Here is a 27,404-nt window from a genome sequence, read left to right on the forward strand (position 1 = left end):
GTGGCATGGACAGTATACAAAAAATTTACTATTAAAGCAGTTTCGTTTTTATTTGAACTGTTGCATCAATTACTAATTAAAATTCATGTTCAGTACTATTGTGTATACTTGTTCATTTTAGTTGTGTTTGTATTCTTGATTGTTAATGATATACTCTGTTTTGACCACTTTAATAGGACAAGAACATTAATATCATGCTGGACTACCATTTGGTCAAGTCTGTTCTGACACTATATGGAATGCTATCACCAAAGGTTGAAAAGTAAGAGATGAAGAATACTGAGACCATCTACGTAACAAAATATCTTAATTTGCTGGAGTGATGTGGGCAGGGGATTATGTTGATGAACTTACTTTTCTGATTCATCGTACATATAATCAAATGGAATTGAAATAGAACATTTGGGCTGGCCAGTTGCAGGTTCTTGAAATGTTCCTTGCACTCCTCAAACCATTCTTTTGTTGGAGTAGATGGTTGCATTCTCATCTGGAAAGAATCCTGCTCATTGAGAGAAATATGCATCGTTTCCACATATTCCTGACCTATAACAGTCAGGTATGCTCTACTGTTCACAATTCTTTTAGTTGGATCAGAGAACCAAGGGTATACCACAAAACATGCTCCACATAATTACACCTCTTCCAGTAGAATGAATTGTCTTTTCTAATGAAAGAGTGAGCACATGAACATATTTGCACTCTTGTCAGTGCTGGAAAGCTAGGTGACTCAACTGATTTGGATCACCTAGCCTTATTATGCTTTCATTTGCATGTCACACATCAAATGATCTCCTCAATTTACATATTTTTGCTTAGTTGTTACCAAGAGCCCAAACTCCATGGTTAATAAAGTGGTCAAATAGTGTTATCATTATGGTATTCCTGTTATGTGCCTTTTAGATGTTTAATATTATTATCGTTTATGTGAATATGTATTTTTCACCCATATATTTTATTAGGACTGAAAAATTTGCGAATTTAGAAGCAGAATTCAAGCCTTCATTATTAAACAGTACAGTGTATATAATATCTATGGCACTTCAGGTATCCACATTTGCAATCAATTACAGAGTAAGTAATATCACTAGTATTTTAGCTATAAAAGTATTTTTCATGAAATTATTGTAACTAAGATTGCAGTATCATTTGTAGCACATATAATAGAGTCAAAATAAACAGAAATTTCAGTACAGGTTTATTACTGCTAATGATGCTGATGGCAAGGTAACTTTTTTTTTTTTTTTTTTTCAAAGTTAATTATCTCTAGCAGCCACAGACCTCTTACTAACACACATACTACTGTTAGAACAGTTCTGGAGTTTGTGCAAACTTCTTAAATGATTCTGACCAGACATGACAGGAGGAAGTACATGATGAGAGCCTTATCAATCAATTTTGCCCTTGAGAGACTGTGTACGGCTCGTGTGGTAGAATTTTTCTCAGCATGATCTGTGCTTGTTAACAAGAGAGAGACTACTTTTACAGGGATGGGTGCAAGATTATTTGCTTATACTACCAAGGCATTGTGATTGGGTCGGAAAACTGCTAGCTATGAGGTTGGATACACACACTAATAGATTAACTACAGTTGCAAGCAGAGGTGAAAGTGATTCTTGCATTGCTTTTGATGGAACATTCAGCAGCATTCTTTACTCCCAGACCATGACAACTCCGTGTGCCTGGGAGTAAAGGCTTGCAGAAGGTCCTTGTGGAACAAACAAATATATGTGCTGTGTTAGGGTAACTAAGTGTAAAAACAGATGCATGTATACTTGCATTTACACTAATGCTAGAAGCATAGGAAATAAATTTGATGAATTTAAAGTACTGGTTAAGTTGTTGAATGTAAACACTAGATATCGGAGAGGTGATTCTACATTCCTCATGTATGAGTGGTATCGCTCAGACATAAGGAATGCAGAATTTCTTTATGGGGAGTACAGTTTGTACAGAAAGGATAGTATTTACTGTCCAGTGGCACTGGAGGTCCCCCCCCCCCCAAACTCCATGTGGTATACACTGTGTCGCAGTACAAACTCTACATGTAAAGGCCAGAGATAGTGTGAATTTAGTGTAGTCTGCATAGTTTAGTGTTGGGGTCGTGGTGTATGTTGTTCTTCTTCCAACCATTTAGCTGTGGGTCTCGTGGTGGGACCCCCCCCATTGCCTGTTCATCACCATAAGGAGGTAGGGTGTAGATAAAGTCTCTGGCTGGGACAAACCCTGAGCTTGCTAGGGAGGAGCCCTAAAAATAACTGGAAATATTTTTATTGGAAAAGGAGGTAGTGGTGATAGTTTGAGTATTGGAGATAAAGGAGGATAAAGAAAGTGGATGATAGAAAAGCTTCTACAGGTCGCGGGTTCAAATCCCGCCTCGGGCTTGGATCAAAGTACTGCAAAAAACCTTGGGAGGTGCACTATGGCCACAGAAGCCGATGCGGCAATAACTACCAAAAAAAAAAAGCTTCTACGTGGAAAATGAAAGTTAAAGAGATAGAGGGGCACTCTATGGAAGGAACCTGCCCTTTACAGGGGTGGGGGAACTGTTAAGAAGATAGAAAGATTTCTGGTGGTAAGGTCCACGAGACACATACAGAAAGGATATTGTATATATTATATTGTCAAGTGGCATGGGGGTTTCCCCTACAAACTGTGTATTATACATTGTGACACTATAAACTGTAAATGCCAGAGATGGCGGAAGTTTCGGTTTTAGTTTGCATAGTGTAGTGTTGGGTTGTGTTTTGCTTGTTGTTCCTCTGACATTTTGCCGGGTGCCCACGTTGCAGTCCTTGCCTCGGGAAGACAGTCAAGTGTAGTACACGTAAAAAGTTCTCTGGCAGGGGCAAACCTTGAACTGCACCTCAGCTTGCTAGGGAGGGCCCTGGGGGTGGGACACTAGAAGATGTAAACATGAAAGGGATGATTGTGAAGAAAGAGGGAACAGATAAAGAAGATTAAGGTGGATAATAGGAAGGCTGTATACATGGAAATAGGAAGTTAAAGGGATAGAGAGGCACCCCTGTGAGAGGAGCACATCCTTACACAGGGAGGGGCTGTTCTATGTGGGGGGGGGTGGAGTCTGCTGTGTGGGATACACAGTGCAGCTCTCCATGAAACCCCACACTGGCCACACTAGCTGTAGCCAGTGTCAGTAGTTTCCACACCATGCCTCAAAATAGAGGATGCATGGCATCAGCAAGGCAGGGGTGGTTCCCTCTGGGTTAACCCCACTGCAGCCCAAATAGGGAGCCGACCGGGCTAGCCGAGTGGGTAAAGTACCTGCCCGGTAACCCAAAGGTCGCGGGTTCGATTCCCGCCTCGGGCTTGGATCAAAGTACTGCAAAAACCTTGGGAGGTGCAATATGGCCACAGAAGCCGATGCGCCAAACAACTACCAAATCAATCAACCCAAATAGGGAGCGGCTACCAGAACACTACACACACTCTTCATACATTCAAACCTTATGCACACTGTCAATTTTTATAGATAGAGAGGTAGGAGCACATCCTTACACTGTTTCTTTTTTTTTTTATTATTATTATTATTACTACTCATTTTACTGACTGGTAAGTAACAATGCACAACAATCACTCGCTCATGTGCCTCTGTTCGTACATCATTATACACTCAGAGACAGGATGCAGGTACCACCTAAATAAACACATCTATGAAAACATTTTTTTTTTTTCCTCGTTACAACTACATTCACTCAGTGCCACCACACAGGTGACTTTACTTACTCGCATTTGTACATCTTAACATGGAAAAATACTTCCCAGCAGATACTTCCCAGATATTAAGTGGAACTTGTGGATTGGTCACTCGCACACTAGCAAGACTTTTGTGGATTTATTGGATCATTGTTTTCTACAGAAGCATGTTCGAGAAGCAACCAGAGGGAGTAATACTCTAGATCTGATTATTCGTTCATTAAGAATCTGCAGATAAAGGAACCACTTGATGGCAGTGATCACAGTGTACTGATGTAGGATTTACTTACTGATGTGGCCCCAAGTGCCAAGCCATATTATTGACCACAGCCATAGTTTTATTTAAACTCATATCTAAGCTATATGTGAGGTCATTCATTCCTCCACAAAACAATAATAAATTTAAAAAATTTAAATAGAAAATAAATTAAATGGGCTGTACAATTAAATAGGCTTTGATAGGCATGCAATATGTATTTTATAAAGGCAAGTTACATTCGTATAACTTTTTTAATTTATGTTTAACGAATAAAAAAATTGAATAATGCAATTTAAAATTATTCTTTGCACATATTCTTTGGTTTTTCTTTAAATAATTTTGTGTGATGTTTACGGTTCACCTGTGGCAATATTAAGAAAAAAAAAGAATTTTTTGAAGATGGAGTTGAGGCCCTAAGCTGTAGCTTGTTTAGCTTATATGTAAATCTGGCCCTGACCAATAGTGCCTTTTCATAGTGATTATCTGGTACGCTTTACTGTAAATACATTTCTTTTGAGTTTCGCAAGTCCTTTAACTCTTGAATATTATAACTAAATAGATCTATTCAAATAATATAACCTAGAAAGGAAAGTACCTTTCTTTAACTCCCTTTTTTTTTTTTATTTTAGTTAATACTAACCTCTTTGCTTGGTTCACTAGGTGGCACTGTTCTTGCCTCCACGTGGTGGGGCTGGTAACCTGAGAGAAAAAGATAATCTCCCAGGGCCAAAAAGAGCATGTCATGAGTAAGTCAAACTCTGGCTTATCTGGGCTGCCAGATGCACCCCAGACATCAAAAAAGAGAGAGAGTTCTATTGCAGGAACTTCCAAACACCAGAAAACTGACTCAGATCTATCCTACTCCAACTTTCCTGATCATGCACTGAACTGGTGAAAATGCAATTGGCAAACTCTTGCCATTTAGAGTACAAAAGGAATTAGAAAGTAGAGCTGGAACTCCCAAGTCTGTAAAAGACTTAGATCAGGAGATATTCTGATCAAGACCTCTAATGCTAAACATTCAGAGTGGCTCTTGAACATTAATCTCTTTTCTGGAATACCAGTAACTGTGACACCCCATAGATCACTGAATACCTCTAAAGGAGTGATCTCTGACTAGGATTTACTAGATGTGTTGGAAAAGAGGAGATGCTTGAAGAAATTAAAGAAGGAGTTATACAGGTCAAGATAATCTCCACCAGAAAAGATGGAGTTCTGACTCCTACGTGCAATCTCATTTTGACCTTTAATACACCACTTCATACAGTATCCATTAAGGCCGGATATCTGGTCTGTAATGTCAGACCATATATTCCAAACCCACTACAGCTTGCTGGGGAACCCCAGCTTGTACAAAGTGCAGGTCAGTTGAACACAACTGCGGAGCCTGTACTACACCCGAACCAGTTGCCCATACTGCAAAAAAAGATCATCCTGCTTACACTAGAACATGCGATTGCTAGAAAACTGAGAAACTTATTAAGAAATATAAAACCAATCATAATGTGTCCTATCCAGAAGCAAAGCGAATCATCTCACCACCAACTCTTGCAAACAGATCTACATATGCCCAAATCACCAAAAAAATCCAATCAGCCGCATCACAAACTGAACTAACAGTACCTCCAAAAGAGTCTTTCTCGAACTACATAAAATCACTCTACAGTGCAACTCAGACTCAGGCAGTCAATACGCCAATTTCTATACCAATTGAAAATATCCACTCCCTGGACCAAGGATGCAAAGAAAAACAAATCATAACTTCTGGTCACCAAAAGGTAATGGATACTAAAGAAAAACCCACAGATGACCCTCTCCTACAAATTTTTTTTGAAGAAGACACTGACACAGAATGGCCTTACTTTTCAAAGAAAGATAAAAACAAGAGTGAAAAACAGAGAGCCCCAGCACGACAAAGCTCGGAAAGTCTAACAAGAGATAAACAATGAACACAATAATTCAATCGAATTGTTTTTGTTTCTGTGCCAGTATTAATGACATGTACGACCCTACCTCTAAATACACACCAATATGTCTCTGTCTCAGAGACAAATTTCAAACCTCAAAACACACCAAAACTGTCTTATTATAATATCTTTAGAAAAGATAGAACCAATCAAAATACTGCACATGGTGGTCTAGCTGTTTTAACAAACCCACATGTTCTGGTCAAACAGGTCTTACTGAACTCTCCCCTCAAGGCAATAGTACTCAGTGTAGCTGCTGACATCCATATTATAGTCTGCTATTTATACATTCCAAAAGTTACTTAATCCAACGAAATGATCTAAACAACCTCATAGCTCAACTCCCCACACCTTTCTTCATTCTAGGAGACTGAAATGGGCATCACATAGTATGTGGTAACAACAATATTGATCAAAGAGGAAAACTAATTTTTTTTTTTTTTTTATGTGAACCCCAAACACGAGAGGTATTAGAACCTATTGTACTTAGTACCCTGCTTGGGGTGGAGGTTGAGAAGACGAAAGAAGATATTTGTTGACATTGGACTTGAACTTCTGTAGATTGTAATTTTCAGGAAATATGTATGAAGGAAGGTTGTTCCAGAAAACTACCAATTCCTTAAATGCCGATCTTCTGGTAATTCTCCAGTGGGGCAAGGACAACTTAGTTGATTTCAACCCTTCTAAAACTGAGTCTTGTCTTATATCTCGCAAAAAGGATTCTTCTGCTCCTATGCTTACCTTTAGTGACATTCCGATTTCTAGGAAAAATGATCTCTTTTGGCGATTACCCTGACTTCTAATCTCTCTTGGAACAAGCACATTACAAATATTGCTTCTTCCACATCTGAAATACTTGTTTTTCTCTTTCGCTCTCGACGTTACTTTTCTTCCAAACAGCTCCTCACTCTGTATAAATCACAAATCCGCCCTGCCATGGAATATTGTTCCCACATCTGGGGAACCTCTCTCAGGCTTCTAGATTCCATTCAGAAGAGGGCAGTTAGGTTAATTAATGATTCATCTCTAACAGTGTCTCTCCACTCGCTCTCTCATAGACGTACTGTTTCTGCTGCATGCCTCTTCTACAGATACTTCCATAGGCACTGTTCTTTTGAATTGGCGTCTATAATTCCCGCTCTCTCTTTCAAAACGGTCCAAAAACGTGCCGCCACCAACCAACATCCATTTACTGTCCAACTTCAAACTCACAGAACCAACTTTTCATCTCCCTCGTTTATTCATTCAACTGCCGTTTTCTGGAAGAACCTTCCTTCATACATATTTCCTGAAAATTACAGTCTACAGAAGTTCAAGTCCAATGTCAACAAATATCTTCTTTCGTCTTCTCAACCTCCAACCAAGCACGGTACTAAGTACTATAGGTTCTAATGCCTCTCATGCTTGGATTTACATAAAAAAAAAAAAAAAAATCTGATTTACCTTCATCAGTAAAAGCAGGGTATTTGCATTGTCGCATTCGTCCATATATTCCGAACCCAATAAGATGTTACAAGTGTCAGAAATTCGGTCACTCACAAACAGTCTGTCGAGGAGACCCTGTATATCCTAATTGGTGCAAAAGATCATTCCCAGGCTGACTGTAAAGCCCAGGCTCCACTCTGCCCCAATTGTAAAGGCAACCATCCAGCCTTTTCTAAAAATTGTGAACAATGGAAATATAAGAAAAAAATCTAGAAATATAAAATAGAAAAGAAAGTTTCATTCCCAGAACAAGAAAGCAAATACAACTAATGACACCTAGGCTGAAGCCTCTAAAAAGTTTCAATCAGTATCAGTCCAGACTGATACATCAATACCTCCAAATATGTCCATTTCGGAATGGGCTCATTCCCTGCTCAGTTCTGTATCTCAACCTTCAAAGCAACAGATTTCTAGTAGAGCTAACAACATACCAGTCACGATACCACCCTCTGCCGATGCAGCTCCCGTAAGAGCCATCCAAGCAGATAACGCAGATTCTAATCGAAAACAGACATTTGACTCCTCCCTTATTGATATTAATGAAATCTCCAGTCAGGATGATACCGAAACCATTCTGGAGATCCATCCAGAGAATGAAATAGACACAAGACCTGTTTTCTCAAAAAGAAATAGGGTTAAAATTTACCGTGTGAAACAGACTTCCAAAAAGCAGTCAGATTCAGTTCCTTCATCCAAATTGAAACAATGAACAACGTTGTCCAATGGAATTGTAGAGGCTTTGGGACCAATATTGATGACATATATACGACATAATTAAGCAGCATAATCCAGTGGGCATCTGCTTACAGGAGACATATCTGACTCCTCAGGTATCTCCCTTGATAAAAAACTATACTCTTTTTCAGACAAGATAGACCTGTTGCAAATAATGCTCGTGGTGGAGTAGCCATTCTCATAGATTCACAAGTCCCATGCAGACGCATTTCTTTACAAACCTCTATAGAAGCCGTTGCTACCCGAATAGCAATTGGCATCACTCTGACTCTTGTTTCGATCTATCTACCACCCAATCATCTGTGTACTATTCACGAACTTGAAAATCTTATCCTGCAGTTGCCAACCCCTTTCTGTTTATTGGGAGACTTCAATGGACACCATCCATTGTGGGGTTCTCCCAATGCAGATGGACAAGGGCAACTCATTGAAATGCTCATTGACAGACAAAACTTAACCATTCTAAATACTGGTTCACCAACTTACATCCATCTCCCAACAGGAACAGTGTCTGTAATAGATCTATCTATATGCCTCCGATCCTCTTTCCTAATATTGAGTGGACAGCTCTAGATGATCCACTAAACAGTGAACACTACCCATTAATCTGTAAAATCCAAACATCACACTCTTCAACTGCAAAAAACCACATAAAATGGAAATTTTCCAAGGCAGATTGGGCCAAGTATACCTCTCGTGTTTCATTTGATAAACAGATCATTGAATCTTTCCCGATTTTTTTTTTTTTTTTTTTTTTTTTATGTGAACCCCAAACACGAGAGGTATTAGAACCAATAGTACTTAGTACCGTGCTTGGGTTGGAGGTTGAGAAGACGAAAGAAGATATTTGTTGACATTGGACTTGAACTTCTGTAGATTGTAATTTTCAATAAATACGTATGAAGGAAGGTTGTTCCAGAAAACGGCAGTTGAATGAATAAATGAGGAAGATGAAAAGTTGGTTCTGTGGGTTTGAAGTTGGACAGTAAATGGATGTTGGCTGGTGGCGGCACGTGTTCGGACTGTTTTGAAAGAGAGGGTGGGAATTATAGAAGCCAATTCAAAAGAACAGTGCCCATGGAAATATCTGTAGAAGAGGCATGCAGCAGAAACAGTACGTCTATGAGAAAGCGAGTGGAGAGACTCTGTTAGAGATGAATCATTAATTAACCTAACTGCCCTCTTCTGAATGGAATCAAGATGCCTCAGAGAGGTTTTGGGGGCACCACCCTCAGATGTGGGAACAATATTCCATGGCAGGGCGGATTTGCGATTTATACAGAGTGAGCAGCTGTTTGGAAGAAGAGTAATGCCGAGAGCGAAAAAGAAAACCAAGTTTTTTAGATGCAGAGGAAGCAATATTTGTAATGTGCTTGTGCCAAGAGAGATTAGAAGTCAGGGTAATCCCCAAAAGAGATATATCATTTTGCCTAGAAATCAGATAAAAGATAAGCATAGGAGCAGAAGAATCCTTTTTGCGAGATATAAGACAAGACTGAGTTTTAGAAGGGTTGAAATCAACTAAGTTGTCTTTGCCCCACTGGAGAATTACCTGAAGATCAGCATTTAAGGAATTAGTAGCAGATTTTCGAGAAGTTGAAGCTGATTGAGCAGGACAAGGTTTCTCAAAACGGAAAGTGGAATGCAATGTGCTATCATCGGCAAAACTATGGATAGGATTTCCAGTCAATGGAAGAAGGTCATTAATGTACAAGAGGAAAAGAGTTGGGGAAAGAACTGAACCTTGGGGGACACCGGCATTAGTGGAGAAGTTAAAAGACAGAGAGCCATCTACCATCACCCTCACTGAGCGATCAGAGAGAAAACTGGATAACCAATTACTAAAAACAGTTGACAAACCATAAGATGGAAGCTTGTTTAGAAGACCTTTATGCCAAACACGATCAAAAGCCTTTGAGATGTCAAGAGCAACTACTTGTGTTTCACCGAACCTTTCCATTGAATTAGTCCATAAATGGGTAAGCCAGAATATCACCAGTGGATCGACACTGACTGAATCCATACTGGCGATCGTTGATCAGATGGAAGGTTTCTGGATAGTTTAAGAGTTGACAGTTAATTGATTTCTCCATTACTTTAGAAAGAGTAGAAGTAATTGCAATGGGACAATAATTGGATGGGAGGGATTTGTCACCCTTTTTAGGGAACTGGCTGGATATGAGCAAATTTCCAAGCAGAAGGAAAAACACCTTTGGAATAAGAAAGTGAAAAAAAGAGGCAAAGAATAGGAGTAAGTTCAGGAGCACAGGTTTTGAGAACAAGTGGAGAAATACCATCAGGACCTGGAGCTTTTTTAGCATCAAGATTCATCAAAATCCTTCTGATATCCTTTTGACGGAAGACCACAGGAGGCATTGAATGGAGCGTGTTGGGAATGGTGGGAGGTGTTTTACCAAGATCATTAATACATGAGCTGGAAGAAAATGGGATGCTAGCAGGTCAGCTTTATCCTTGGCTGAAGTCACAACAGAACCATCTGGTTTGGACAGAGGTGGGAGCAGAGATGGGCAAAAGTTGCGGCCAATAGCTTTGGCAAGAGACCAGAATCCTCGGCTACCATTAGGGCAAGAAACAAGTTTTCTACTCTTAGCCTGTTCAAAATCTAGTTTGGACTGATTAATAACTGCTTTACAATTGTTGCGAGCTTTGGTGTAGGCAGAAATGAAAGTGGAGAATTAGAAAGAAGCCAATTACGATATGCAACATTCTTCTCTTGAACAGCCGTGGCACATTTATTGGAAAACAAAGGTTTAGATAAAGGACGAGATTTTAAAGTGGAGTGTGGGATAAAGGATTCCATTCCTGCAAGAATAATTTAACTGACACGATCTGAGCAAACGTTGACATCAGAAGTTTTGAAACAGTAATCCGACCAAATAAAAGAAGAAAAGAAGTCTCGCAGGTCATCCCATTTTGCATTCTTGTAATGCCAAACAACACGAGGTTGGGAATAGCCATGAGATAAAGGTTCCATTGGAGAAGAGACAATCACCAAGTTGTGATCTGAAGTGCCTAAAGGACCTCTCACTTCGAACGTGTACTTAGAAGGGTTGTTTGTGAGAAAAAGATCAAGCGTATTGGCTGTATGATTAGGATTGTCCAGTATTCTTGTATGTAAATGAACAATCTGTGCTAGGTCATTAGTAATTGCAAAAGCCTCAGCATCTCGACCAGCTGGGTTGGTGTGACCAGAAAATGGAAGCCAGCTGGAGTTGTGAACATTACAATCACCAAGGAAAATTACCTCATTGTTAGGAAAGTTGGATTGGAGAAAGTCAAGTTGCAAAGAGAGGAAGTCAAAGAGCTCCAAGTGATTAGTGGAGTTGGGAGAAAGGTAGAGACAACAGATGAATTTTACACAATGAGGTTAGAGAGATTGTAAGCCAGAGAAGATCAAAGAGAGGAGATTCCAAATTTTCAAATCTCTGACAGGGAATATCAGTATGGACATATGTACAAGTACTACTTTTGAGGCGAAAGGAATCATACAGCGAATAATTTGGGCATCTGAAATGAACAGTAGTTGAATCAACCGATAACTGAGATTCTGTCAGAAAAAGTACATGGGGTTTGGCAGACTGCAAGTGGAAATGGACATCGTTGAGATTAGAATTGAGACCACGCATATTTGTGAAATGAATTAGGAAGTGCTTGGGAGGTTTAGATCTTTTTGCAGATAAGTGTGCTCTATTAGTTTGACAATTCATGGTGTATTCAATAGTGAGAAAAAGTGGGTGGGACATGCTGTGTGAAGTAATGAAATTTTTGGATATGGCGTAAACGTGGTAAGAATATACCCAGATCCTTGACATAACGTGGCCTCGACAATGCTCCCTGCATACACACTACTCGGACTCCCTCCAGTCACTATCTGGCAGAGTAGAGGTAGCAAGATTATACACTAGCTGATCCGGAAGCCTCCTAGAGAGTCACCAATAGGTTGAGTCCGGTGTACTAACTAGCGGCCGGCCTGCGAACACCGTTTTAGAGCTGTACCCTCGAAATGTAAGGAATATTGGATCTCGCCACGACGTTCATCATAACCTCAAAAGTCATCAATCATACTGCATAATGGAAGAGATAGGGAGGGGTTGACTGGAACTTAGCTCTAGAGACTAAACATGGGTTCCACCACTTCAAGCCTCCAATAAGCAAAGTGGTGGTATTTCACCGGTTGATGAGAGTCATCTACCACCTAGTACTGCCTGGTAACATAGAGGGGCGGCGTTCCTCCATGTGGTGTGGGCGCCACACCTCGACCCCTGCTTACGTTGGTTCACACCTAGGTGGTCACTGGGGCTTGCATAAAACCTAGAAATTTCAAAACCGAGTTTAACCGAAGTTTACTCTTAAAACCGGTTTTAAAACCGATTTTCTCAGACTTAGGGAAAATAATTAAAAGCTTATAACACAGGTATTTATTTTATCTTGGGTAGATTGTACAAATCGTAATCAAATATTTTAAACAAAATCTATCACCTCTTATAGTAAAAAAAATAAAAAATTAAAATGCTCCAAAAAAGTAACCAGCTTTGAGATTATACAAAATTACAAATTGTATTCAAATCTTTTGAATAAAAACTATCCTCTCGTATAGTAAACAAAAAAATAATAAGCCCTATAATAATAATAATAATAAATAAAAATAATGTGAAAAAAAACAGATGGGGAAATTACTATTTATTGCTCAGCTTTTTGCTGAAAATGATCCTTTAAAAAACACAGTATAGTAAGCATTTTTCCTGATAGACTTGACCTTATTTTTGTGTTAAAGAGACCAGTGATCGAAAACACTCTGTCAGATCGGACACTTGTTGGTTTAATGGTCAGCAGCTCTATAAACTTTCTCCAGCTTTTCATTTCTACTGCTAGTTGCCTCCAAAATTTTAAATTCTTTGCTGATTTCCAATTCACTCGGATATTTTGGCTCTTCAGTTAATCTCTTTATTACACTATCATACTCTCGCATGAGTGTATCTCCAACATCGGAACTAGACGAGTCTTTGTTTTCTTCTAAAAGAACAGTTCATTTATTTTCAGTTTCTTCATTCAATGCTAAGACTCCTTCGGAATGTTTTGCAAATAATCTCTGATAAATCTCTTCAGCATCCTTTTTCAAAACTTGGTTACTTGGAAAATCAAAAGTTCTTGAACCTGAATCTTCTTTCCTAAACTTTTTGGGGTTGTGTAGATAGCTCAGCAAAGCCACAGTTTGGCAATTTCGTCTTGCATTGTAACGCTACAAAAGGCTTTGATGAAACTTTAAAGCAAATGGGCTTTCTGCTGTATCAAGCTTAGCAAGCAGAAATTCTATTGAAAACTCGGCTTTAAGTAAGTCTATATTTTGAGGTTGTAGCCTTCAGAATCATTTCAACTGGTCGCTAAGTTTCACATAGCAATTCAAGTGTTTTCCAGTCATCGTCAGACACAGCTTCAGTTGACTGTACTGCATATAGAGCATTTGGAATGCAATTTTTCAATTTCAAAAATCTCTCAATCATATAGAATGTTCTATCCCATCTAGTCTTGCAATATAATATAAGTTTATATTCTTTCCCATTAAATTTTGCTTTAACAAAATTTTATAATATGTCATTTTTGGTAGGCGATTTTCGAAAAAGCTTGCAAATTTTTCTGACTTTGTTAATAGTTTGTGCAATATTGGCCATTGGATTGAAGAAATAAATGAGCTCATCGGTAAAGTCGGTTTGATAAAGCATGCCTTGCTATCTTTCTTTAACTTCTTCATCATCACTACTTTCTTCATTATTTTCATTTTCTTAATTGTCTTTGGGAGACTCAGAGACTGTGGCACCATAATTGATTGCTTTTTCATAAAGTACATCTTTTTTTTTTTTATGAAAACCCCCAAACACGAAAGGTATCAAAACCTATAGTACTTAGTACTGTGCATGGGTTGAAGGAGAAGTATGGGGGGAGGGGGGGGATGCTGTAAACTTTGCTCTAGAGACTAAACAAGGGTTTCACCACTTCAAGCCTCCAATAAGCAAAGTGGTGGTATTTCACCGGTTGATGAAAGTCATCGACCACATCTATAACTGACAGATGTATACAGTGGGCTATACATTGTTGATGATTTGGCGTAATTTGCTTGCCAAACTTAATCATCATTGCTGCTTCATCGGTGGTGCAGGCAACAATATCGTCATCCAAGTTGAAACCGAATTCCTTCAAGTGTCCATTCACAATTTGCTCAGTTCTTCTGCTATCAAGTGAACCATTAATCTCAATAAGACCTAACGACCAATGATTGTCTTTTGAATGCACATTTATATTCATATACATTTTATTTTGTATAGATGTATATTCGTCAATGAATACCGTGCACCCAAAACCAATGAATTTTTGAAATGCTGAATGAGTTCTTCTTTCTTAGTTTTATAATAATTCAGAACCATATTTTTAATTCCATTCACTGAGGCTGGTGGTAATTTATCGTATTTATTTCTCTGAAGGTGAAGGCTCGATTGTATAAACTCACTCTTGGCAGTTGAATTAACAGAAAAATCCATCTAAAGCAGCTAATTTTGAAATCTCTTCTTCCATAGATTTTTTTAACGATAAAGTTTTCCAATGTTCTTACCATTTTTACAGGAGGTTCACTGTTATCTTGTTTAATGTCAATCTGATGCATTTTCTTTAAATGCAACATCAAAGATGATGTAGATCCTCCAGACGACTTCATTATCTTCTGACATTTCGAACATTGTGCTTCATCTTTGCTTTTTTGAGCAAAATAATTCCATACATTTGATTTCATCTTAGACATATTAAGAGTAATAAATATTAATTAGTAAGAATTTATATCACTGACAATTTTAAATAAAAATATTGAAGATAACAAAGGCACAATACTATGCGTCACTCCCGCAAGCACTGAAGAAGAGTCTAAACGAGGCAAGTTTCAAAATTTTCACGAAAGAAATTTTTTATTTATTTACTCAATTTTTTTCCCCAATTAAATCTATTGTATTTTCAAAATTACATAAAAGCTAAATTTGGTGAAGCTGCTTTTTGGAGAACATTTGATCGCAAATTTAATAGGAATAAAGAAGCAAAAAACTTTCTACGATTGAAATTTGATGCAGTATTCAGCGAATCTGTTTCTAGTGGGTAACCATCAATAAGGCGCGTTCCACAACTCACTCAGTCGTAAATGAGTACACCTGCATCATGCCATGATACAGGTGGGAAGATAAAAGGTACCCCTCCTAGATTTGGGCCACTTGCCCATGAGATTCGTACCTAAATATAAAATAAAATAAAAAAACATGTTTAAAACAAAGCAGTTGAACGATCCGAACAAACGAAAGAAAATGTGCGTAACAAAAAACTGTATTCGAGGGCTAACTAAAATTATTTGAATCCGGTTTTAGAAGCGCAGTTTCGGTTTTAACAACTCAATATGAAAACCGGATTTAACCGGTTTATAAAACCGGTTTGCAAGCCCTAGTGGTCACCCACCATGTACTTGTACATGGAGGTTATACCCAGGATTACTATGGTGGTTGAGGGGCCCAGCTTCAATACACCACTTTGGCCCCTGCTTCAACAAGACGGGTGGTCCTGGAAGGCCCGGCTAGGATCAATCGGCTAGTAGGCTCGCCTGCGAGGGTCAACCGTGTCAATGCCACGCCCCTACCCTCATGGTCCGAGGGACAGGATTCAGGCTGGCGGCGGTGCGGGTATAGTGTCTGGGTAGCCCTGGGGTCCCACTCCCGAGCGCATTTATTGTATGCCGGGTAGTGGGCGTCCCTTTGGGCTCCGTGGTGGGTGGGGAGCCCGGGCACTGAAACATATAAAAAACTTCATGAATCCTGAGAAACGTACTTCTTCAGGGGCCCCAACCCGGTCCCTATCTGAAAATACCGACACTGACAGCAATATTGCTTCAAAGAGGCAGCGGACTGAATTACCATCAGGTCCTATCCCGCGGTTTTTAATCATGCACTCCACCAATGAAAAACCGATTGGAAAAATGTCACCTTTCTTTATACAGAAAGGGTTAGATGGGTTAGTAGGTTCACCCAAATCAGTTAAGAGGCTCCGCTCTGGAGACCTCTTAATTGAAACTAAAAATGACAGGCAATCCGAACATCTACTCCGAGTAACATCAATCGGAGGAATCCCTATAACGGTGACACCACACATAACACTCAATTCATCGAGAGGTGTCATTTCGGAGTGGGACCTTCTCGACGTCACCGAGGAGGAAATCTGCTCCGAATTAAAACCACAGGGAGTCATTGCCGTCAAGAGAATCGCTGCGCGAAGGGATGGAAAAATAGTTAAAACCAGGAGCGTTATCCTGACTTTTAACTCTCCAAAACCTCCTGACGAGTTCAAAGCTGGATACATTAATTGTTCAGTGCGTCCATACGTTCCGAACCCTTTACGGTGTTTCAAATGCCAGAAGTGTGGACACTCTCAAATGGCCTGCCGTGGAGTCCTTGCATGCGCACGATGCGGTGCAAAGGACCACGAAACAACAGCATGTTCAGCCGCAAAACCCACCTGTATTAACTGTGAGGGCGAACATCCGGCCTACTCACGAGCATGCCAGAGGTGGAAAGAAGAAAAAGAAATTCAACGGCTGAAGGCAGAGCTAAATATATCATACCAGGAGGCAAGGAAATCGGTCAAACCCCTGAATATCAACAGACCTACCTACGCCCAGAAGGTAGCAGGGAGATGTTCCGTCGGAACTCAGACGGACATGACCATTCCTCCAAAGGAGTCTTTCACTCCCATCGCGCGGTATCTCTTAAGTTCGCAAAAACCTGCACAGAAGGACCAATCAGCTGCCACTCCTATATCGGTACCTCCTAATGCTCCACAATTAACAAAGGTAATTACGTAAGAAAAGAATAAGAAAGGGGAAGTCCCCCCTAGTTCCCAAGAAAAGATGGATGTCGAGCAAAAGGAGGTACCCGAAGAATCAGTCTTGAAACTCTTTGCGGAGGAAGAAATGGACACGGGACAGCGTCCATTCTTCCCCAAAAAAGATAAATCCAAGACTGATAAAAGTAAGCCCTCAGCACCTCGGAAGCCGCCCGATGGACCCACCAAGCCAAAATAATGGCTAAATTCCTACAATGGAATTGTCGTGGATTCCGGCAAAATATGGATGACATCAAGGCCCTCCTGCAAAAGCACGAGCCAGCTTGCTTTTGCTTGCAGGAGACATATCTAAAGGCAAATGATGATCCCACCATGCACAACATCACATTTTTTCGAAAGAATAGAATTGCGGATGGCCCTGTACATGGGGGAGTGGCTATCCTTGTGGGTAACCAGACCCCAGTGCAGCCTTTGCTAATTACAACCAGCATAGAGGCTGTTGCAATTCGCCTTTCAGTGGGATTTCTATTAACTGTGTGCTCCATTTATTTGCCACCTGGGACTGACATCCCCCAGGCAGACCTTGATGATCTCCTTACGCAGCTGCCTCCCCCTTTCTTACTTCTCGGGGATTTTAACGGACATAACACCCTGTGGGGTAGTGCTAACATCAACGGAAGGGGACGAGTCATTGAGCGTATGCTCAATGACAATGACATTTCCCTTCTAAATACTGGAACAAACACCTTCTTCCACATGCCTACCCGTACTTTTTCTGCCATTGATCTCTCTATCTGCTCCCCTTCTCTACTCCCTTCACTCACTTGGGAAGTGGAGGAGAATCCATACGGAAGCGATCACTTCCCTGTGATAACCTTGTTACACACTGGGAGACCATGTCTTCCTTTTAGGTTACCACGGTGGAAGATTGATCGGGCTGACTGGACTGCCTTCCGACATCAGGCAAATTTTGATCTTAGCACAGTCAGTCAAGAGCCGATCAATGACGCTGTAAAGTACATCACAGAAATCATCGTCCAAGCAGCTGCTAATGCTGTCCCAAAAACATCAGCCCGGTTTCCACCATTTCCCAAACCTTGGTGGAATTCACAATGTACAGCAGCAAAAAAGGCTCAAAACAAAGCGTGGGGGATATTTCGCCGATATCCTACCATGAACAACCTTATAGCCTTTAAACGTGCACGAGCCAAAGCACGCTACATCCGTCGTCAGAGTCAAAAGGAATCGTGGATCCGGTTTACATCATCTATTAACCAGTCTACCAACTCTAAGGTAGTCTGGGATAAAATCCGGAAAATGAAGGGAAAATATACATCCCACCCTTCTTCAATCCTAGATTATAATGGATGCGCTATTGCAGATCCAACTGCAATAGCCAATGCTCTTGGGGAAATATTCTCTAACATCTCTGCAACATCCTCATATTCCCCAGAGTTCCTGGTCCTTAAACATAAACTGGAAAAGCAAGCACTTAATTTTAAGACCAAGGGCCTCTATCCCTACAACGGGGCATTCACTATAGAGGAACTGAAAAGAGCCCTCACTCTTTCCAAAGCAAGTGCTGTTGGACCAGATAGCATCCGTTATGAAATGATTAAACATCTTTCACCAAAATCTATGGATTGTCTGCTCCTTCTGTATAACAGAATCTTTACTGAGGGGCAGTTTCCGGAAAGGCAATCGTTCTTGCCTTTCCTAAGCCAGGAAAGGATCCACAAGTTACCACCAATTATCGTCCTATTGCTCTGACTAGCTGTCTGTGCAAAATCCTGGAGAGAATAGTCAATTCTCGTTTAATATGGTATTTAGAATCAAATGACCTTCTCTCCAGCATCCAGTGCGGCTTCCGAAGGAACCGGTCCACTTTGGACCATCTTATTAGATTGGAAGCATCCATCCGGGATGCTTTCCTAAAACGCGAACACTTGGTGTCGGTGTTCTTTGACATGGAGAAAGCGTATGACACAACTTGGAGATTTGGCATTTTAAAAGATTTACACAGCCTAGGCCTAAGAGGGCATCTGCCCTTTTTTATTAAAACCTTTTTAGCCAATCGAACTTTCCAAGTACGTGTGGGATCCTCACTCTCTCGCCCCTTCACTCAAGAGGAGGGAGTACCACAAGGATCAGTATTAAGTGTCACGCTTTTTGCCATCAAAGTCAATTCCATCACAGAACAACTTCCTCCAACTGTAAACTGTGCCCTCTATGTTGATGACTTTAGCATATTTTGTCAGTCATGCAACGTGAGGGTTATTGAAAGACAACTGCAGAAAGCCATTGATCGCCTTAATTCCTGGGCACTTGCTAATGGCTTCAGGTTCTCGCCGGAGAAGACCTTTTGCGTACACTTTTGTCGCAAGCGTAATCTTCATCCAGAACCTGAATTAACGCTCGGACAAAATGTTATTCCAGTAGTGTCAGACACAAAATTCTTGGGACTTGTGTTTGATAAAAAGTTGACCTTTCTTGAACATATTCGTCAACTTCGTACAAAATGCACGAGGGGACTCAATATTCTCCGCTCTCTCTCCTCAACGCGTTGGGGAGCAGATCGATGCACCCTACTACGGCTTTACCGTGCACTTGTACGACCCAAATTAGACTACGGGTCCCAGGTATACTCCTCAGCTAGAGATAGTGTCCTCCGCTGGCTGGACCCTGTCCACCATCAGGCTATCCGTATCGCTACTGGAGCTTTTCGAACATCTCCTGTCCAGAGCTTATATGTCGAAGCAAGCGAACCATCGTTATGCCTTCGACGTAAGCAGTTGTCTTTAAAATATGCTTTAAAGTTGAAATCCCTGCCAGACCATCCTACGTGGGCATCCGTTTTTGAGCCACGTTGGGAAAACTTGTACAATACCCGTCAGACTGCCAACCGACCTTTTGGTATTCGTGTCCAAGAGCTAATCAGAGAGTTTAACATCATGGTAGACAAGGTGGCACAAACACCAAAAGAAACTCTTCCACCCTGGCATGCTCATCCCCCACCGTGCGACTTTTCCCTTAAGAAATGGGTAAAGTCTGAGACCTCATCATCTGTCTACCAGCAGCTCTACTCTGCACACCAAGCTGAGCACTCAGACTTCCTGCCCGTTTACACAGACGGCTCGAAGTCTGAATCATGCGTAGGATCTGCTGCTGTCTTTCCGGACACTATAATATCTCAGCAGATTCCTCCCGAATCCAGCATATACACTGCAGAGCTGTATGCTATAGAGCTAGCCTTGGATCACATTCGAACTTGTCAATTCCAAAGGTCAATAATATATTCCGATTCTTTGAGTGTATTACAGGCTTTATTATCTCTGAGACACAATTCTCATCCAGTTCTTTGTCGGATTCAGCAGAAGAGACATTCCCTTTATGAATGCAAGTTTGATATCCGCTTCTGCTGGATTCCTAGCCACATTGGGATAAAGGGAAATGATTTGGCTGACGCTGCAGCCAAATCAGCAACACCCACTCATAATCGTTGCCTGTCAGTCCCCTATACAGACTACAGGCAAATAATACGCAAAAAGATATATTCCCAATGGCAAGAACTATGGCACAGGCAGAGAACAAATAAATTATATCAAATAAAGCCTGTAATAGAAACATGGCAGTCTAGTCTGCGCAGGAATCGGAGCGAGGAAGTTGTTCTTGCCCGACTCCGCATAGGACACAGTCATCTGACACATTCGTTTCTGCTGAGGGCGGATGACCCTCCTATGTGCGAGTCTTGCGACACCATTTTATCAATAAAGCATATTTTAATAGATTGCGTTAATTTTACCCATGTTCGCCATATATATTTTACCGCTTTTACTCATCCGACTGAGCCTTATACACTCAGTCAGATTTTATCAGACAACGACCACGTGTCGGCAGTTTTTAAATTTTTAAAAGCTACTAATATATACCCACATATATAAATAACAATTTGACGAGGTAACCTTTTTAAAGGTTACCAGAATTCATCTTTATTGATATTTTATTAATATTTTAATCGTTTCTTGGCGCAGTATAACCTTAGCTGTTTTTGCGCCAATAAACACAAAATCAAAATCAAAAAAAAAACCCAGGATTACTAACAGTCCCACCATCGTGAAGGTGCAAACAGAGGATTTGGCTGTCACAGACCGTCCAGACTTTGCCAAATTGGGTCCTCTTGACTTGAGTGTCACCCTAATATCAGTTCCATCAGCGTTTTAGACTCCCAAGGTAGCAGTACAGCTTGTCTGGCATATCTGAGAGAATGTTTGTGACAACCTCAAGGACCAAGCTCAATTGACACAGCCACTGATCATATCACCAAGCAAATTCTAGCAGCTGCATCTATTGCCATCCCACAATCACAATCAGACACCTATAGACCCATAAACTATTGGTGGAATGAAGAATGTAAGAATGCCAAAGAAGAAAAAAACCGAGCGTGGAATATATTCTACAAATACCCTACTACCAATAATCTTATAAATTATAAGAAACTCAGAGCCAAAGCCCGACACATCAGAAAGAAAGCTAAAAAAAAACTCTTGGATCCGATTTGCAACTTCAATAAATAAAAATACTGATGTAAGAATAATATGGAAAAAAATAAGACAGCTAAATGGCAAATTTCCTCCATTACCCTCGCCATTATTCAACTGGGATGGACAGGAGCTCTCTATTCCTGTAGAGATTGCGAATACTCTAGGGACAGTATTCTCCCAGTTGTCTGCCTCGATCTCATATGATCCGTCATTTCAGATCAAAGCTTCAGCCGAAAAATCAAAATTTAACTTCAAAACCGCTGCTTCTCTATCATACAATCAGACACTTACTATGATCGAACTTCAAGAAGCTATATATTCCTCAAAGAACAGTGCTGCTGGACCTGACGGAGTGTATTACATAATGCTTCAACACTTAGGCAATAAATCATTATCCTTGCTGCTGACCTTTTACAACTGTATATTTATTGAACATTCATACCCCACTTGCTGGCATCAACCCTAAGTACTGGCAATTCCCAAACCAGGAAAAGATCATTCTATCCCTCACAATTATAGACCCATTTCTCTTACCAGTTGCTTGAGTAAAACTTTAGAAAAAATTATACACCGCCGATTAACATGGTATCTGGATTCAAAACATCTAATCTCTGATAACCAGTTTTGTTTCAGAAAAAATCGCTCATCCCTAGATCTTATGGTCAAAGCTGAAACAAATATCAGGAATGCAATTATTCGAAATGAACATCTTGTCTTGGTCTGCCCTGATATAGAGAAGGCCTCTGACACCACCTGGCGTTTTGGTATCTTGAAAGATCTTCATTCCCTTGACCTGAGAGGCCACTTACCATGCTACATACAAAAGTTCTTTCAGTATAGATCTTTTCAAGTTTGCTATAGACAAGTCTTCTCGCAAATCTATATACAAGAGGAAGGAGTCCCACAGGGCTCAGTTCTCAGTGCTACTTTATTTGCATTGAGAATAAATGATATTACCAAATGCATTTCCAACACTGTGAACTTATATCTCTATGCCGATGATCTGACTGTTTCCTGCAGTTCGCTGAATATGAACTTCATTGAAAGGCAACTACAAATCTCACTAAACAATATTGAACTACGGATGACACAGAATGGTTACAGACTATCTCATCAAAAATCAAGTGCCATTCACTTTTGTAACAAACGAGGGATGCATCCTGACCAAGAGCTGCACTTGACAAATCATCCTATCTCAGTTATGAGTAGCATTTGCCTCCTCGGTCTAATTTTTGATAGGAAACTTAAATTTTTTAGAACATATCAAATATCTCCAGACAACTTGCCAAAAAAAAAAAATGAACATTCTCAGAGTTCTTTCTTCTACAACATGGGATGCAGACTGTTACACCTTACTTCACCTGTATAGAACTCTAATTAGATCTCGTCTTGATTATGGGGCCCCCGTGTATGACTCTGCTAGGGAGAGTATGCTAGTACGGCTTGCTCCTGTTCAACATTCTGCCCTCAGGATTGCCACAGATACTTATAGAACATCGCCAGTACAAAGTCTCTACACTGAAGCCCATGAAGTTTCACTCTGCCTCAGAAGAAAGGTATTACTTCTGAATTATGCTGCTAAAATTCAAAGCATGCCTACCCATCCCATTTGGCCTATACTTAGTGATCCACAGTTTAAAATGTTCTACAGAAATAAACCCAGAGCAGTTCAACCTACTGGCATCAGATTGCAGGCTCTATCAGAAAGCTGGAATGTACACTTTGAAAAAGTCCTCCAAGATCCAAACACTTCAGTTCCCCAATGGTCCTGTATTGATCCATCCTGTGACAGTTACTTCCTAAACTGGGGAAAAGATTCCCTTGAAAATATTAACATGCGACCTTCATACTGCTCACACAAAAAATTATCTGCATTTCACGAAAATATACACAGATGGATCAAAGTCTAATAGTGGAGTAGGTGCTGCAGCAGTTTTCCCTTTTAACACCATCTCTGTATCTCTGCCTACTGAATGCAGCAGTTATACAGCTGAGTTATTTGCCATCAAGCTTGCCCTAGAAAATATTGTCCTTAGCTCCATTAAAAAAAGTATAATATATACGGACTCGCAGAGTTCACTAGTAGCCCTACAAAACACCTCCTCACCAACCAGTCCTTTAATAAAAACCATAAGAAGTAAGATGATTCTTATTCAGGAACGCCAGCAAGCAGTCATCTTCTGTTGGATCCCAGGCCACACTGGGATTCCAGGAAATGAATGTGCAGATTATGCCTCAAAACATCCATCTAACCCATCATCTTCAGGCTTTTGCGTTCCATATGTTGATTACAGACCTATGATACGAAGGATATGTAAGGAACAATGAACACTTCTATGGCAAGCTCAAACAGATAATAAGTTATTGCAAATAAAACCAGAACCACAGTTATGGACCTCTAGTTTTCATACTAACAGAAAGGAAGAAGTAATCTTAACCAGAGCACGAATCGGCCACAGCCAGTTTACTCACCTATTTCTCCTCACAGGAAATGATCCTCCACAGTGTTTTCAATGCAGCTGTCAGCTCACAATGAAGGACATTCTTGTTGAATGCACTCTGTACAAACATGCTCGGCAATGCTCATTCAGCTTCCTTCCAAATCTAAAAGAACCTCTAAAACTCTCTCATATCATAGGCAACGATGCTAATCCCTTGGAGTTATTCTGTTTTCTTAAACGAATAAAATTATATGATAGTCTCGGACTGTTTCGATAACAGTCACCATTGATAACTTTCATATCACTGATAGGCGCAATATGGTCTAAGCAGCCCTTGTGCCAAAAATAACAACAACTCACACACTAGCAAGGCTTTTGTGAATTTATTGGATGATTGTTTTCTACAGCAGCATGTTAGAGAGGCTACAAGAGGGAGTAACACTCTTGATCTGATTATAAGCAGTGATTATTCATGCATTAAGAATTTACAGATAAAGGAACCACTAGGTGGCCGTGATCACAGTGTACTGATATGGGATTTGCTTAAAGATGTAACTACCATCAGTGGTAAAGGGAAAAGTTTTTGCTTTTGTTAAAAGTGACTACAGTGGTCTCAGAGATTTTTTAGGTTCTATATAGTGGGACCAACTGATGATGTTACCAACAGTAAATTCTAAATAGAAAGTATTCAAGGAAGTAATTTTGGAAGCTACTAGGCTTTTTCTTCCAACTAAGAAATACTGCTCTAGGTTCAGGCCCAAATGGATGTCAGATGAACTGAGACTCATGGCAGAGAAGGAAAATGCATGGGATGCACATAAATTATCAGGCAATACAAAAGCCTATGGTTGATATAAGCTAGTCTGTAATCAAGTCACAAAGGTGGTTAGGCAAGCGAAGGCAGATTATGAAAAATCTTTGGCCAAGGATTCAAAAAAAAAAACAGCAAAGGCTTTACATATATAAACTTTAAAAAGAAGAGGATTAATCAAATTGGTCCACTTGATATCAGTGGTTTGACTAGATGATCATTCTCAAATAGCTGCCAAACTAAATGAGTATTTTGCATCTACATTCACACATGAGTTATTCAAGGAGGAGAAAGCCAGATGTTTGTCAAACTCTAACAGGGAGTTAATTGATTTTGTAATAACTAAGAGCAAAGTGGAGGAGAAATTGTTGAAGTTAAACATAAGAAAGGCACCTGGAGTGGATGGGATGTATCCAGTTATATTAAAGGTGGCGGCAAAGGAAGTAAGCAAACCCTTAGCCATAATTATGGGAGCATCCTTGGACTCAGGGGAAATCCCCACTGACTAGAGTTGTGCAAATGATCAAAGGGTGACACAAGTAATTACAGACCTGTTAGTTTCACTTCTGTTCCAGAGAAAATAATACCATCACTAGTTAAAGAGGCATTGTTGGATCATCTAGACAGGACTGCAGTAATAATTCAGACACAGCATGGGTTTGTTAAGGGGAAGTCTTGTCTGACCAATTTGATTGGAAACTATGACGTGGTCACACAGGAACTGGATACAAATAAATAATTTTGATATCATATACTTGGATTTCAGGAAAGTTTTTGATACTGTTGCACATGGAAGACTACTGTACAAATTGGAGCAGTATGGCATTAAGCGCAAGTTGCTACAGTGTATAAAAGGATGGTTCAGTGGGAGAAGACAGAGAGTGGTGATCAATGGGTAATGCTCTATGTGGACTAATGTTATTAGTGGTGTCCCTCAGGGTTTGGTGTTGGGCCCATTGTTGTTTTGTATATTTATAAATGATACTGATGAAGATATATCGAGCTTACTGTCAAAGTTTGCTCATGATACAAAGGTTGGCAAAGTTGATAATAACAGTAATGACAGTACGCTACTGCAACAGGATCTGGAAAGATTGGGTAGATGAGCTGAGAAGTAGCAACTGAAGTTTAACATTGACAAATGCAAAGTACTGCATATGGGTAGTAGTAACCCCAGAGAGATGTATCAACTATGTGGTGTTACACTCAGGGTAGTGGAGAATGAAAGAGACCTGGGGGTAATTGTGCAGTCAGATATGAAATTTTCTGACAGTGCAGACAGGCTGCCAAAGTATGTTGTGGGTTCTTGTCAATGATATACAGGAATTTTGCAAGCATGGGATAAAGAGGTGATTATCCCCTTGTATAAGGCAATTGTCAGGCCAGACCTTGAGTACTGTGTACAGGTCTGGAAGCCTAATTTTTGGAAGGATGTAGAGTTCCTAGAACGAGTACAGAGAAGGTCAACAAGACTGGTGAAGGGAACAAAGGGGTGCTCTTATGAAGAAAGGCTTAAGTTCTGCAAATTGCAGCTTCTGGAGACTAGGCACCTGCAAGGCAGTCTCTTTGAGGTGTATAAGTTCTTGAATGGATTGAGCAGGCTCAATGCTGATGGGATTCTTTCTCTTGCTCATATTACAAACCTGAGGGGGCATAGATTCAAACTGAGGAAAGACAGTTGTAGAATAGATTTGTGGAAGTTTGCCTTTAGCCAGTGGGTAGTTGATTGCTGGAACAAACTTCCATCTGTTGTTGTTGAATTTGATAGCTCAAATAAATTCATGGCAGAACTAGACAAACATTTGGAATGAGTGGATCAGTGAAATGGGAAAGGTTTTTTTTTTTTTTTTTTGGCTGGTACTGTATAAGCTTCTTGCTTGCTTTCTTTCATCATATGCTTCTACTAATGCTAATGCTAACTCCCTGAAAGCTATAATCAGAAATATGCTGATTTTTTGGAAATATACAGGAACTCACCTACTTATGTAATACTCAACTTATGGAAATTCAACTTTACGTAAGTTGTTGCTGGCCGGTACAAACTTAAAAAAATCGGGGAAACGTATTTTGCATCCCGTAGGAATAAATGGAGGTATCATGAAGATATCATGTGAACCCAATAACACGTTTTTTGTTTTTTTTTTTAATTCGTTCCAAGTCCTTGGAAGTTGAAAATTTTGCTATATTACTTGGCTATTTATCTCTCTAAAAGGTTATATTTATAATGGAAATTGCAAATTTTAGCTTTTGTCATATGTTCCCGTTATAAGAATCAATTTTGAATGCCTTTATGATATTTTTCTAAAGCACGTTTCTGGAGGTCACGACCAAAAAACAATAAAAACAATTTGCACATTTCTATTTATTGAGCTTTTCTATTAGTGCATCTAATTATAAATGCGTAGTAAACTCGATCTTATTGCATTTGCGATAATATGTGAGTTTTCACGCTATTATGTTGAAATGTGTTCCTCTTCACTGAAATCTTCAATCATATAAAAAACAAATTTTCAGAATCTTCTCTTCATTCCTATTTACGTATTACAATGGTGAGGGGAAAAGGACCAA

At 40.0% G+C, this 27,404-nt stretch overlaps 1 protein-coding gene across 1 annotated transcript in view; it reads left to right on the forward strand.

The window, feature by feature from the left end:
- Positions 1 to 27,404, forward strand: part of LOC150087146 (endoplasmic reticulum transmembrane helix translocase) — a 760,787-nt gene that overhangs the window by 710,753 nt on the left and 22,630 nt on the right. Inside the window, exon 23 of the mRNA XM_090371851.1 lies at positions 960 to 1,071. Within this exon, the coding sequence (XP_090227977.1) occupies positions 960 to 1,071 (112 nt within the window). The remainder of the gene's footprint in view (positions 1 to 959; positions 1,072 to 27,404) is intronic.

The sequence above is a fragment of the Mastigoproctus giganteus genome, chromosome 4 (genome assembly GCF_048544385.1).
Source record: "Mastigoproctus giganteus isolate SK-2022 chromosome 4, ASM4854438v1, whole genome shotgun sequence".
Lineage (NCBI taxonomy): Eukaryota > Metazoa > Arthropoda > Arachnida > Uropygi > Thelyphonidae > Mastigoproctus > Mastigoproctus giganteus.